The following is a 10,873-nucleotide window of genomic DNA, read 5'->3' on the forward strand; positions in this document are numbered from 1 at the left end:
ACCTGCAGGACAATTTGGTTCTTAGGACTAGTGAGCATGGACTTGTCAAGAACAAATCATTCCAGACCAATCCTAGCTCCTTCTTTGGCAGGGTTAGGGGCCTAGTGGAGGTGGGTAAACAGTAGATGTGATCTATCTTGGTGTTAATAAGGCTTTTGACACAGTCCCATAGGACATTCTCACAAGCAAACAGATGCTGCTTAGCACTGTCAGAGCAGCTTTTGCTGGGGGATTCTCCCAGCACTTTCCAATAGTGGGAAAGTATGAAATCCCCATTTGACTGCTGGGGACAGAGCCTAGAGGGGGCAGCAACTTACCCCAAGTCCCACAGGTCAATAGGAAACCAGCAATGGAACCCAGGAGTCCTGACTCCCAGTTCCCTGCTCCAATCACTCCAGTGGAGTACACTCCCTCTCAAAGCAGGGGGACCTGACATGAGTGCCTGGTTGTAATTGCCAGCTGTGGGAGGGAGTGTGCAGCAGTGGTTAGTGAAGGGGCCTGGAAATAAGGACTGCTGGGTCTATTGGAGAGTGTCACTAGGAGCAGTGCATAAGATGAGGTGTCCTATCATGTTTACTCAGATCAGATTAGGACATAATAGAATGGCTGAAATAGTTTATTTTATTTGTATTGTATTATTTTGCAATTGTTAAGAGCAGCAACTACTTAGCTCAGACTGAAGCAGCTTATCTAATTTTTGAGATCTAAGTGTCTCCTCTTTGAGTGCGATGAGACAATTTAACACATTGTGACAAAGAATTTTCATTGCCACTTGTTATGATTTCAAGAAACAAACTGGTTTAGTTTGAATAGGATTTTCGGTCAGAAACGGTTTCAATGAAATTTCCCCACCATCTCGATTCCTGGGCTCTATCTCTGCCTTTCGGGGGGCGGGGGGGTTGCTGTCTGTTAGAACAGGAGTCTGATTTGGATAGGGATAGAGACCTCTTTAATGTTTTTAATGAAGTAAATACTAATGGGAATTGTGTGATCATGGGAGACTTTAACAGATATAGACTGGAGGACAAGTGCTATTAATATAATAGGGCTCAGATTTTCCTAGATGTGATAGCTGATGGATTCCTTCACCAAGTAGTTGCTGAACCAACAAGAGGGGATGCCATTTTAGATTTGGTTTTGGTGAGTAGTGAGGATCTCTTAGAAGAAATGGTTGTAGGGGACAGCCTTGGTTTGAGCGATCATGAGCTAATTCAGTTTAAACTAAATGGAAGGGTAAACAAAAATAGATCTGTGACTAGGGTTTTTTTTTCCAAAAGGGCTAACTTAAAAAAATTAAGGAAATTAGTTAGGGAAGTGGATTGGATTGAAGGACTTGTGGAACAGATGGATCAGACTGAACAGATTCCAAACCTCTCGGAGGCTCTTACCTTCTAAACAGAGACGTCTGTTTTCTAGTAAAATCAGGAAAAATAAAGGAGAAAACTCAAAAGAGGTTCCTCCTGGCGCTCACGTACGTGACCCCTAATACTCTCTCAGTCCTCAAAGAGAGACCTCGAGAAGGAGACTTGCTGAAGCAAAGCTACAGGGGACTCAGAGGTTTCCCTGGCCCTGCGCCCCTGTCCTGCCTGGCTGATGTCAGCATCTCTCTGTGAGGTCACCACCTCCCCAGCACCTTTGACCAATAGGCTGAGGTCCTGCAAAAGGCCTTTGTGATGTCACTGTCACACCCACCCCTCCCCTGCAGTGCTAATGTCCTGCCACAGGGCATACACTTTGGAGGTTTGAGCTACTCTCTGTGGATCACCCCGCTCAATGAGTGTTCATTCTAGGAAGCAAGCCGGCTAGACAGTAAAACATCACAAGCTGCTCCCAATGCTACACTCGGTTTCTCAGAAATGAGTAGACTTTATGGGCAGAAGAGACAGTTAGAGCATCTAATCTGACCCCCTGCATATCACAGGCCTTTCTGCACCATATGGGGCAGGCAGAGCTCTGCCTGGGCGCAGGGGGAATGGGATGGGGGTAGATCAAGGAAAGCGGGGAGGGGAATGGGTGTGAGGGAAAGAGCTCCTGTCCCAGATGAAGGAATTTGGGGGCAGAGGAAAGAACCCTGCTCCACAGAGAGGGGAGAGGGTTTCTGTGAGTGCCAGGGGGCTCCATTTCCCCTTCCACTAGCTCCCCATTTACAGAGAGCCAGAGCAGTACCTGCAGCAGAGAGCGGGAGTTGCTGGTGGCCTCAGAGGGACAGGCCCTGCAGCCCCTCGGGCACCTGGCGCAAGTGCCGCATGACACGGAGCTGGCGCATCACATTGGCCGTGACGTCCTCCTGCTGCAAGGGAACAAGAACCTGTCTGAGACTCAGATGCCTCCGAGGAATCAGGGGGGATTAACGGTCCCTGGAACCAGCAGCATTTCCACCCAGCCCCTGCCCACCTCTGAGGGATGGATTCCCCCTCCTGACCCCCAGGATGGAATCTTGTTGTCCTTCCTAGTGACCTCCAGTGGCAACCCCCCTCCTTGTACGGGGAGCTCCTGCCACGTCCCCCTCAGTGCCCCTGACAGCTGTTCCACCTCCAATCCACAGCTCAAGTTCTCAGACCCCTCTCCTCCACCCCCACCCAGGTTGGGTAGGGAGGGGACTATAGCGGGGGGGGGACAGGAGGGATTCTGGCAGCAGTGAAGTGGGATGTGGGGAGGTTGAGACCTTTCCCCAAGTCACCCCAGCCACTAATGCTGAAGCCGCAGGATGGCAGCCCTGGTGAATGGGACGGATCAGCAGCCCCTGCTGACTAGGGTTACCATACGTCCGGTTTTTCCCGGACATGTCCTGCTTTTCGGCAATCAAACCCCCGTCCGGGGGGAATTGCTGGAAAGCCAAACATGTCCGGGAAAATGCCGGCCGGGCACTTCCCCTCCCACGGCTGCTCTGCTCCGCTCCTCCCCTCTCAGACTTTAAGAGCCGAGCTGCCCGAGCCAGCGCTACTGGCTTCGGGCAGCCCCCCCCGCCTCCGGACCCCGAGCTGCCGGCCAGGCACTTCCCTTCCCGGGCTCCAGCTGAGCTGCTCCGCTCCTCCCCTCTCAGACTTTAAGAGCCGAGCTGCCCGAGCCAGTGCTACCAGCTTCGGGCAGCCCCCGCTGCCTCCGGACCCCGAGCCACGGGCCAGGCACTTCCCTTCCCGGTTCCAGCTGCTCTGCTCCGGCGGCTCGGGGGAAGCGCCGGCCGGGGGCGCAGGGTCTGGGGGCTGCCCGGCAAACCGTGAAGCCGGTAGCGCTGGGGCAGCCCTTTCCCCATGACTGGGAGTGGGAGGGAGGAGGGGGCGGAGTTAGGGTGGGGGAAAGGGTGGAGTTGGAGTGGGGCTACGGGAGGGGAAATGGGCGGGGCCAGGGCCCGTGGAGGGTCCTCTTTTTTTATTTATTAGACATGGTAACCCTACTGCTGACTGAATCCTCCTGTTCTCTCCAGAACGGGTCCAGCCTTCCCAGCAGCAGGACAAGCGTCCCCTTCCCATGTGCCTCAGCCCTGCCTGGTCAGACGCCATCACCCATCAGTCCTTGGCCTCCCAGGCTGCCAGTGATGGGAGCAACTCTGGGTGGTGGCTCGGGTGACACAGACACCAGACCACTAGGAATTGGGTGCGGCCCTGTGGGACAGGAGAGTCTCGCAGAGGGCACTTGGGGGACTCTCCTGCCCTTCCCAAGAGCAATAGCACCCTGTCCTAAGAACATAAGTCTGGGATGAGGCAAAGCTTGCCATTAATTAGCCTGGCTAAAGAGCTGGGTGGAGCTGCTCCGGGGACAAGCTGGCTCGCTCCTGCTCATGGAGGTGAATTCATCTCCCTTCCCAGGAGCACTTGCTCTCCCTTTCATTCCCCACCAGGCAACTTGTGCCATGCCAGCGAATGGCCACAGGATGGGAATGAGGCCTGGGCCCCGCCCCAATCTCCTGAGTCTAATGCAGCTGCTCACCTTGTCCCCCATCAGCTGCTGGGTTTCCCCCAGGAGGGAGTAGGTGACAGGGAGAGAGACACACACACATTTGTCCTTCTGGTTGCAGGGCTTGTGTCCTTCCAATCCCATTGGTGGCTGCACAGTGGGCAGAGTCCTCGCTGCGTGCCCAGCCCAACAGAATTGCAGGGCGTGGTGTGGAACACAGAAAGAGATAGAGAGACTCATCCTCCAGCCGGGGTCAGCCCCCAAGGAAGCCTGGAGCACAGGGCTGTGGGCAGGGCCCTCCATGAGGACTTGCTTCCCCAGCTGCTCCAGGATGACAGGGAGGCATGAACCTGGAGCACAGTCCCCTTAAAAGCCCAGAGTCACCACTTAACTAGGACAAGAAGAACTTGACTCAAGCCAGGCTCACTCTCTGCTCTGACTCTGCCTCCCCAAGAGGAACACTCCTAACCCACAGCCCCTGCAGCAGCAGATCCTACAGCCCGTGGGAGCCAGATCACCTACGCCTGGAGTCAGGAAGCTGGGGTCAGAGGTCACTTATGTCAAACTCAGGGAGGGTGATGGTGAATCTGAGCAGGGCCGTGCTGCTCTTAACGGCCCTGGCTCTCTCTCGCGGCACCCTGGACACGATCCAGTAGTTAATGTGCTGTGGGGAAAGGAGGCAGATCAGGATCAATGGGCACAGACACACACCCATCCCCAGGGGGCTGAGACATTGTGCGCAGGGTGGAATATCTGATTCATTGATTGCAGAGCTTTGGAAGGGGATTGTTGCCCGCAGGACGATTCTTGAATCCTGCAGGTCACAACTTGTCATTGTCTCTCTAGACTGGAACAATGTTCAGTGTCGGGGCTGGTCCCATCCTCCCTGCACTCCTGATTCCTGAACAATCCCCTCAGAAATCTCAGGGCCCGTCGGAGAGACGGGCTGATTCTCTGGGGCCCTCCTGTTTCTCTAGGAAGGAGCCTGTGACTCTTCTCTGAGGACCCTCTTCTGGATCTCCCAGGAGGGGTTCAGACTCTCACTCCCCAAGCCAGCCAGGGGCCCTGTGGTTAGTGCTCAACACAACCAGGCAGAACTCTGGCTTGAAGTCCCAGCTCCTTCCTCTGTCCTTTAAGGAGGAAGGGCCTGACACTGCATTGCACTGACTGCCCTGACCAAGGATGCCCACTGGGGGCTCAGCTAGGAGGACAGACTGGAAAATGGATCTAAGAGTGAAGGTAAAATTGCCCCCACCCCTCTCATCGGGCTCACCTCCAAGATGTACTGGAGCCTGTCGGTGTCTGGGGACTCTGCCAGCAGGTTCCCCAGCATGGCGTCCAGGAGGTCTGGCAAGACCCTAGGCAGATCCTGAAAGCAAGGGAGAGCCATGGGTCAGAGTTAGGGAAACTGGGGCTACACCTGCCACAGGATGGGAAGTGGGGTCTCTGGGAAGCACTGGTGAGACCCCCAAACACATATCCTGGCCTCTCTCATTCACATCCCACTGCAGGCAATTAGCCAGGATTCATGGCAGGATGACAGCTGGCTCTTCAATCCATGACTTTAGCTGATCTACCTGCACTTGGGTGGTGTCCTTCTCCATGCCCAGGGTGAAGACGGCGTGCAGGGCAGCTCGGAGGAGGTGGGTCTCCAGCTCTGGCTCCAGGGCAGGTGTCATGGTGCTGGCAAGAGAGAGGAGCCGGCATTAGACTGTGCAGTGCGGGCATGGGACTGGCACCAACATGCAGGTGAAACTGCAGGGAAATAGGCACAGGCTGGCGAGAATGGAAACTGAGACACCGAGCCAGGGAATGACAAGGCCAAGGTTTCTCAGACAGACAGTGGCAGGGCAGGAATAGCACCTGTTCCCTGGACCCTGCTGCCCCTCCTGTATCTGATCCTGGGTGTGAGCCTCTCCCCAAAGCCGTTGCAATGTTACTGGAGTGAAAAGAACAGCCCAGCCAGGAGAGAGTGAACCTTCCCCCCACCTCTGCCAGAGGAGCCACCCTTGGGCGGTGACCTGGGAGTGGGAGGGGCAGTGACTCCCAGCCCTGGGCCTGAGCAGCACTGGGGTTAGGGGAACCGGGCCGGAGGGTCTCGGTGCCTGAGGTTGCCCACAGCAATCAGGGAGTTAGCGAGGACGGCGCCGGGTGGAGAGTTATCAGGCAGCTCCTCAATGAGCTCCTGTGAGACCCAACGGAGACAAAGGAGCGTGTGAGATTCGGGCCACACTGACACTTCTCAGTGAGGAGATTACACAGCCAGGGCCCCACACAGCCAGCAGGATCCCCCCACCTGCCCCCCGCTCCTCTGATTCCTGCCCAATAGTGACCACTCTCCGAGTTTCTCCCGTCTCTTCTCCCCAGTCTTCAGCCCCAGCAATCCCTGCCCTCTGCTGCCCCTCCAGCACCAACAATCCCCCATCCATTGGCCTGGGGAGACCCCTGCCCCTCCCAGGTCTCTGTCTTTCCTCCAGCTGCTGGGCACCGTGTCTCGCTCACCACAATCCTCTCCGCCACAGCCGCCTTGCAGCAGTGCGGCTCCACTGTGTCCTGCCCTCTCTGCTGTGCAGCGAGACGCGGGGTGGATGGCGTGCAGGAACACAAGCTGCTGGGCCTCCTCCTGCACCCACCAGGAGTGGGGTTAGGGGAGAGAGAGACAGTTAGCCAGGGACCTCCCTGCCCCCACACAGCAGCTGCAGGACTCAGGCCTGAATGGGGGATAGTGGGGACCCGCCCATTGTCCAAATCACCCACCACTCCACCACAAGCAGCGTCAGGAACTGGGACAGTGCCTGTGGGGGGAGGAGACCCGGCTGGTGTGTGACAGACACCCCCACCTCTGGGGTCCCAGATCATGGAGGAGAAAGGTCCCCATTAGGGCTGGTGGATCATCAGGGACAAGACCCTCTGCAGGGGGTCAGGTGCTGGGAAGGGGCAGGACAGTCTCGGTTCCAGCACAGCTGGGGTACGTTTGTACCTTTTCTCCGCCTTGGAGCTGCTCTCGGCTGTTATTGAGAGCAGCCTCCTCTGTGGTCACGTCCACCCATTCCTCCTCCTCGTCCCCTGAGTCCCTGGGGGTCCCTGCACCAGGGAGAGAAGGGGACAGGGTGACGCCTGCTGCCACTTGCGGGAAGGACAGGGGCACGATGGGGCAATGTGTCCCCTTCCCACCTCCGGGACCCAGGGCAGATCGGGCCCCACACTCCCCCCTCTCAGTGATGCCTTCAGCCCCCAACTCCTTCAGGAGCCCATAGCAAAGAGACCCCCCCACGCTGTCCTGGACTCCCTGGGAGGTACCTCCCCCCAACTGGAGCACCAAGGACCAAAGTGGCAGCATCTAGTGTTAGTGGGGTTCATGTGGCTCAAGCCAGACCCCTGGGCTGGGGACCCGCCCCCATAGCACTGATCGAGGGCTGGGCCCAGGGTGTTCACAGCCCCGCCCTCACCTCTCTCTGAGCCCAGCATGACTCCTCACCTAGAACAAAGCAGCGGCGCCCATCGGCCTCGCTGCTGCCCGAGTCCCAGGCACTGCTGCTGTCCCATGGGGAGCGGGCCGAGCTGCTGGTGGTGGGACAGGGATCCTCCACCTCCTGCCCTGGGGAGGCTGGAAGGTCCTCAGTGACCGGGCAGGGCGATGCCTCCTGCTGGGAATCAGGGCTGGGCTCCTGGGGCCGCTGCTGCCCACACAACATGCCCCAGAGTCACCCTGCCCGGCTCCCCTCCTGCGCTGGGTCCTGCCTGCCCAGCCGCAGCCTGGCCCAGCTCCATTTCGACCTGGCCTCTCCCACCTCGGCGCCTGCGCTGGGAGCGGGTTTTCTCCGCCAGAAGGCTGGGTACTCCCACCTCCTGGCCTGGCCGGGAGCTCCTTCCCCGCCAGTGGGGACGGAGGAGCCGCTGTGCTCCTGGGGAAGATGGCAGCTGCTTCCCTCAGGCTCTGGGGCCACCTGCAGAGCCTTCTTCCTGAACATCCTCAGGAGCCTGGCCATCCTGGAACCGAGCGGGGAGCGGGCGTGAGTCTGGGGTCAAGGCAGCCTCTGACTAACCAGCCTGTTTGGTCCCTCCCCATCCCTGCCCCAGCCAGAGCAGCTCCTCCTCCCACCATAGGGGTGCATGTAATGCAATCTACACGCACTGGCAGGAGTTCATTGCATGATCTGCTTCCTGCTGTTTGGTTCTGGGCTGTTGGAGTACGGGCTTGCAAGCATCTGTGCACACATATTATGCTAATTGCATCTAGACCACATCTCCCTAGTTTGTTTGTGAGAATGTCCTTATTAACACCAAGATGGATCACATCTACTGTTTACCCACCTCCACTAGGCCCGTAACCCTGCCAAAGAAGGAGCTAGGATTGGTTTGGAATGATTTGTTCTTGACAAGTCCATGCTCACTAGTCCTAAGAACCAAATTGTCCTGTAGGTGCTGACAAACTGATTGTTTAATAAGGAGTTCCAGTATCTTTCCAGGTATGTTAATGAATGGGAAGACGTTCTTTTTCAGGGATCTCTGACGAGAACTGGGGCACAGCACTTAGTTTGTTGAGGCCATAAAATGGAGACAGGCACCTCTTCTCTCCTCCCAGCACCCCAGATACCTAAAAAGGTGGGACTCACATCCCTCAATGGGCTTTAAAAAAGACAATGGTTACAATGTGGCCCCGACCATTTCTGGTTTCTGCAGACTAGATGTTTTAGCAAAGTTTAGAATTCCTTGGTGCTCAACACCGTGAAACTCCCCTTTCTCCTTCACAAAGGGCTTTAACGCCCCTTATCTCACCGAGGCTCTCGACTGCCCAAAGTTGGAGAATTGTCCCTGTTCCCATTGCAGAGCACCCCCCACGACACACACACAGAGTCTTCCTGGTGGTGGGAGGGGAACAGAGGAAAGGACAGAAGATGTAAGAGATGAAGAGAAAGGAGGGAGGGATGGAGGAAAAGGTAAAACAAAAAGGACAAACCCTAATGTCCCCAGTGATTCTAAGGGACAAAATCCCAGGTGGGGAATAAAATTCGACCACCTTAAGCTAGTGTTTTCCATGCCTAGAATTCAGCTGGCGCCAGATGCATCAGACTGAACAGGTTCCAAACCTCTCGGAGGCTCTTACCTTCTAAACAGGGATGTCTGTTTTCTAGTAAAATCAGGAAAAACAAAAGAGAAAACTCAAAAGAGGTTCCTCCTGGCGCTCATATACGTGAACCTAAATACTCTCTCAGTCCTCAAAGAGAGAGACCTCAAGAAGGAGACTTGCTGAAGCAAAGCTACAGGGGACTCTGAGGTTTCCCTGGCCCTGCGCCCCTGTCCTGCCTGGCTGATGTCAGCATCTCTCTGTGAGGTCACCACCTCCCCAGCACCTTTGACCAATAGGCTGAAATCCTGCAAAAGGCCTTTGTGATGTCACTGCCACACCCACCCCTCCCCTGCAGTGCTAATGTTCTGCCACAGGCCAGACACTTTGGAGGTTTGAGCTACTCCCTGTGGATCACCCCGCTCCATGAGTGTTCATTCTAGGAAGCAAGCCGGCTAGACAGTAAAACATCACAAGCTGCTCCCAATACTACACTCGGTTTCTCAGAAATGAGTAGACTTTATGGGCAGAAAAGACAGTTAGAGCATCTAATCTGACCCCCTGCATATCACAGGCCTCCTGTCTACCACAATAGCTACTGTTGGGGTAAACACATTCCAGAAAGGCATCTAGTCTTTATTAAATGACATCAAGAGACGGAGAATCCACCACTTTTCTTGGTAGCTTCTTCCTGAGGTCAATCATCCTCGCTGTTGAATATTTGTGCCTTATTTGTCATAGGAATTTGTCTCTTTTCACCTTCCAGCCATTCCCAAACCTCAGCCAGTATTTGTAGGTGACAAATCTCATGAATTGTCACAGATTGCGGTGTTACTAGAGGAAGTTTTGGAATTAACTGATAAGTCACTGGGACCAGATGGCATTCACCCAAGAGTTCTGAAAGAACTCAGATGTGAAATTGCGGAACTACTAATTATTGTTTGTAACTTGTCCTTTAAATCAGCTTCTGTATCCATGACTGGAAGATAGCTAATGTAACACCAATATTTAAAAAGGGCACTATTGGTGATCTCGGCAATTACGGACCAGTAAGTCTAATGTCAGTACCGGGCAAATTAGTTGAAACAATTGTAAAGAATAAAATTGTCAGACACATAGAAGAACATAAATTGTTGGGCAAAAGTCAACATAGTTTAGGTAAAGGGAAATCGTGTCTTACTAATCTATTAGAGTTCTTTGAAGGGGTCAACAAACATGTGGACAAGGGGGATCCAGTGGATATAGTGTACTTAGATTTCCAGAAAGCATTTGACAAGGTCCCTCACCAAAGGGTCTTATGTAAATTAAGTTGTCATGGGATAAGAGGGAAGATCCTTTCATGAATTGAGAACTGGTTAAAAGAAAGGGAACAAAGGGAAGGAATAAATGGTAAATTTTCAGAATGGAGAGGGGTAACTAGTGGTGTTCCCCAAGGGTCAGTCCTAGGACCAATGCTATTCAACTTATTCATAAATGATCTGGAGAAAGGGGTAAAAAGTGAGGTGGCAAAGTTTGCAGATGATACTAAAGTGCTCAAGATAGTTAAGACCAAAGCAGACTGTGAAGAACTTCAAAAAGCTCTCACAAAACTAAGTGATTGGGCAACAAAATGGCAAATGAAATTTAATGTGGACAACGTAAAGTAATGCACATTGGGAAAAATAACCCCAACTATACATACAATATGATGGGGGCTAATTTAGCTACAACGAATCAGGAAAAAGATCTTGGAGTCATCGTGGATAGTTCTCTGAAGACTTCCACGCAGTGTGCAGCGGCAGTCAAAAAAGCAAACAGGATGTTAGGAATCATTAAAAGGGGGATAGAGAATGAGACGGAGAATATCTTATTGCCCTTATATAAATCCATGGTACACCCACATCTTGAATACTGTGTACAGATGTGGTCTCC

At 54.1% G+C, this 10,873-nt stretch overlaps 1 protein-coding gene across 2 annotated transcripts; it reads right to left on the bottom strand.

Moving 5' to 3' along the window:
* Positions 1–2,733: 2,733 nt before the first annotated feature.
* LOC135979598 (maestro heat-like repeat-containing protein family member 1) lies at positions 2,734–8,345 on the bottom strand. 2 transcript variants are annotated; one of them, XM_065579917.1, is made up of 6 exons: positions 7,373–8,345; positions 6,875–6,978; positions 6,397–6,517; positions 5,472–5,577; positions 5,168–5,263; positions 2,734–4,558 (listed from the first exon to the last, which is right to left on the bottom strand). In XM_065579917.1, exons 4-6 carry the CDS (start codon positions 5,571–5,573, stop codon positions 4,439–4,441), a joined length of 318 nt encoding a protein of 105 aa, XP_065435989.1. In that variant the 5' UTR covers positions 5,574–5,577; positions 6,397–6,517; positions 6,875–6,978; positions 7,373–8,345; the 3' UTR covers positions 2,734–4,438. Both variants share the same exon structure in this region; 1 of them encodes a protein (XP_065435989.1).
* Positions 8,346–10,873: the final 2,528 nt, after the last annotated feature.

Source organism: Chrysemys picta, unplaced genomic scaffold (genome assembly GCF_011386835.1).
Source record: "Chrysemys picta bellii isolate R12L10 unplaced genomic scaffold, ASM1138683v2 scaf1026, whole genome shotgun sequence".
Taxonomy (NCBI): Eukaryota; Metazoa; Chordata; order Testudines; family Emydidae; genus Chrysemys; species Chrysemys picta.

Excerpts from the sequence above, each read along its gene's own strand:
- LOC135979598 (XM_065579917.1), bottom strand. The coding sequence starts at position 5,573 with ATGACACCTGCCCTGGAGCCAGAGCTGGAGACCCACCTCCTCCGAGCT. Across the intron at positions 5,264-5,471 it reads AGGACACCACCCAAGTGCAG|GATCTGCCTAGGGTCTTGCC; the intron begins GTAGATCAGCTA and ends CCTTGCTTTCAG. Across the intron at positions 4,559-5,167 it reads GGCTCCAGTACATCTTGGAG|CACATTAACTACTGGATCGT; the intron begins GTGAGCCCGATG and ends CTTTCCCCACAG.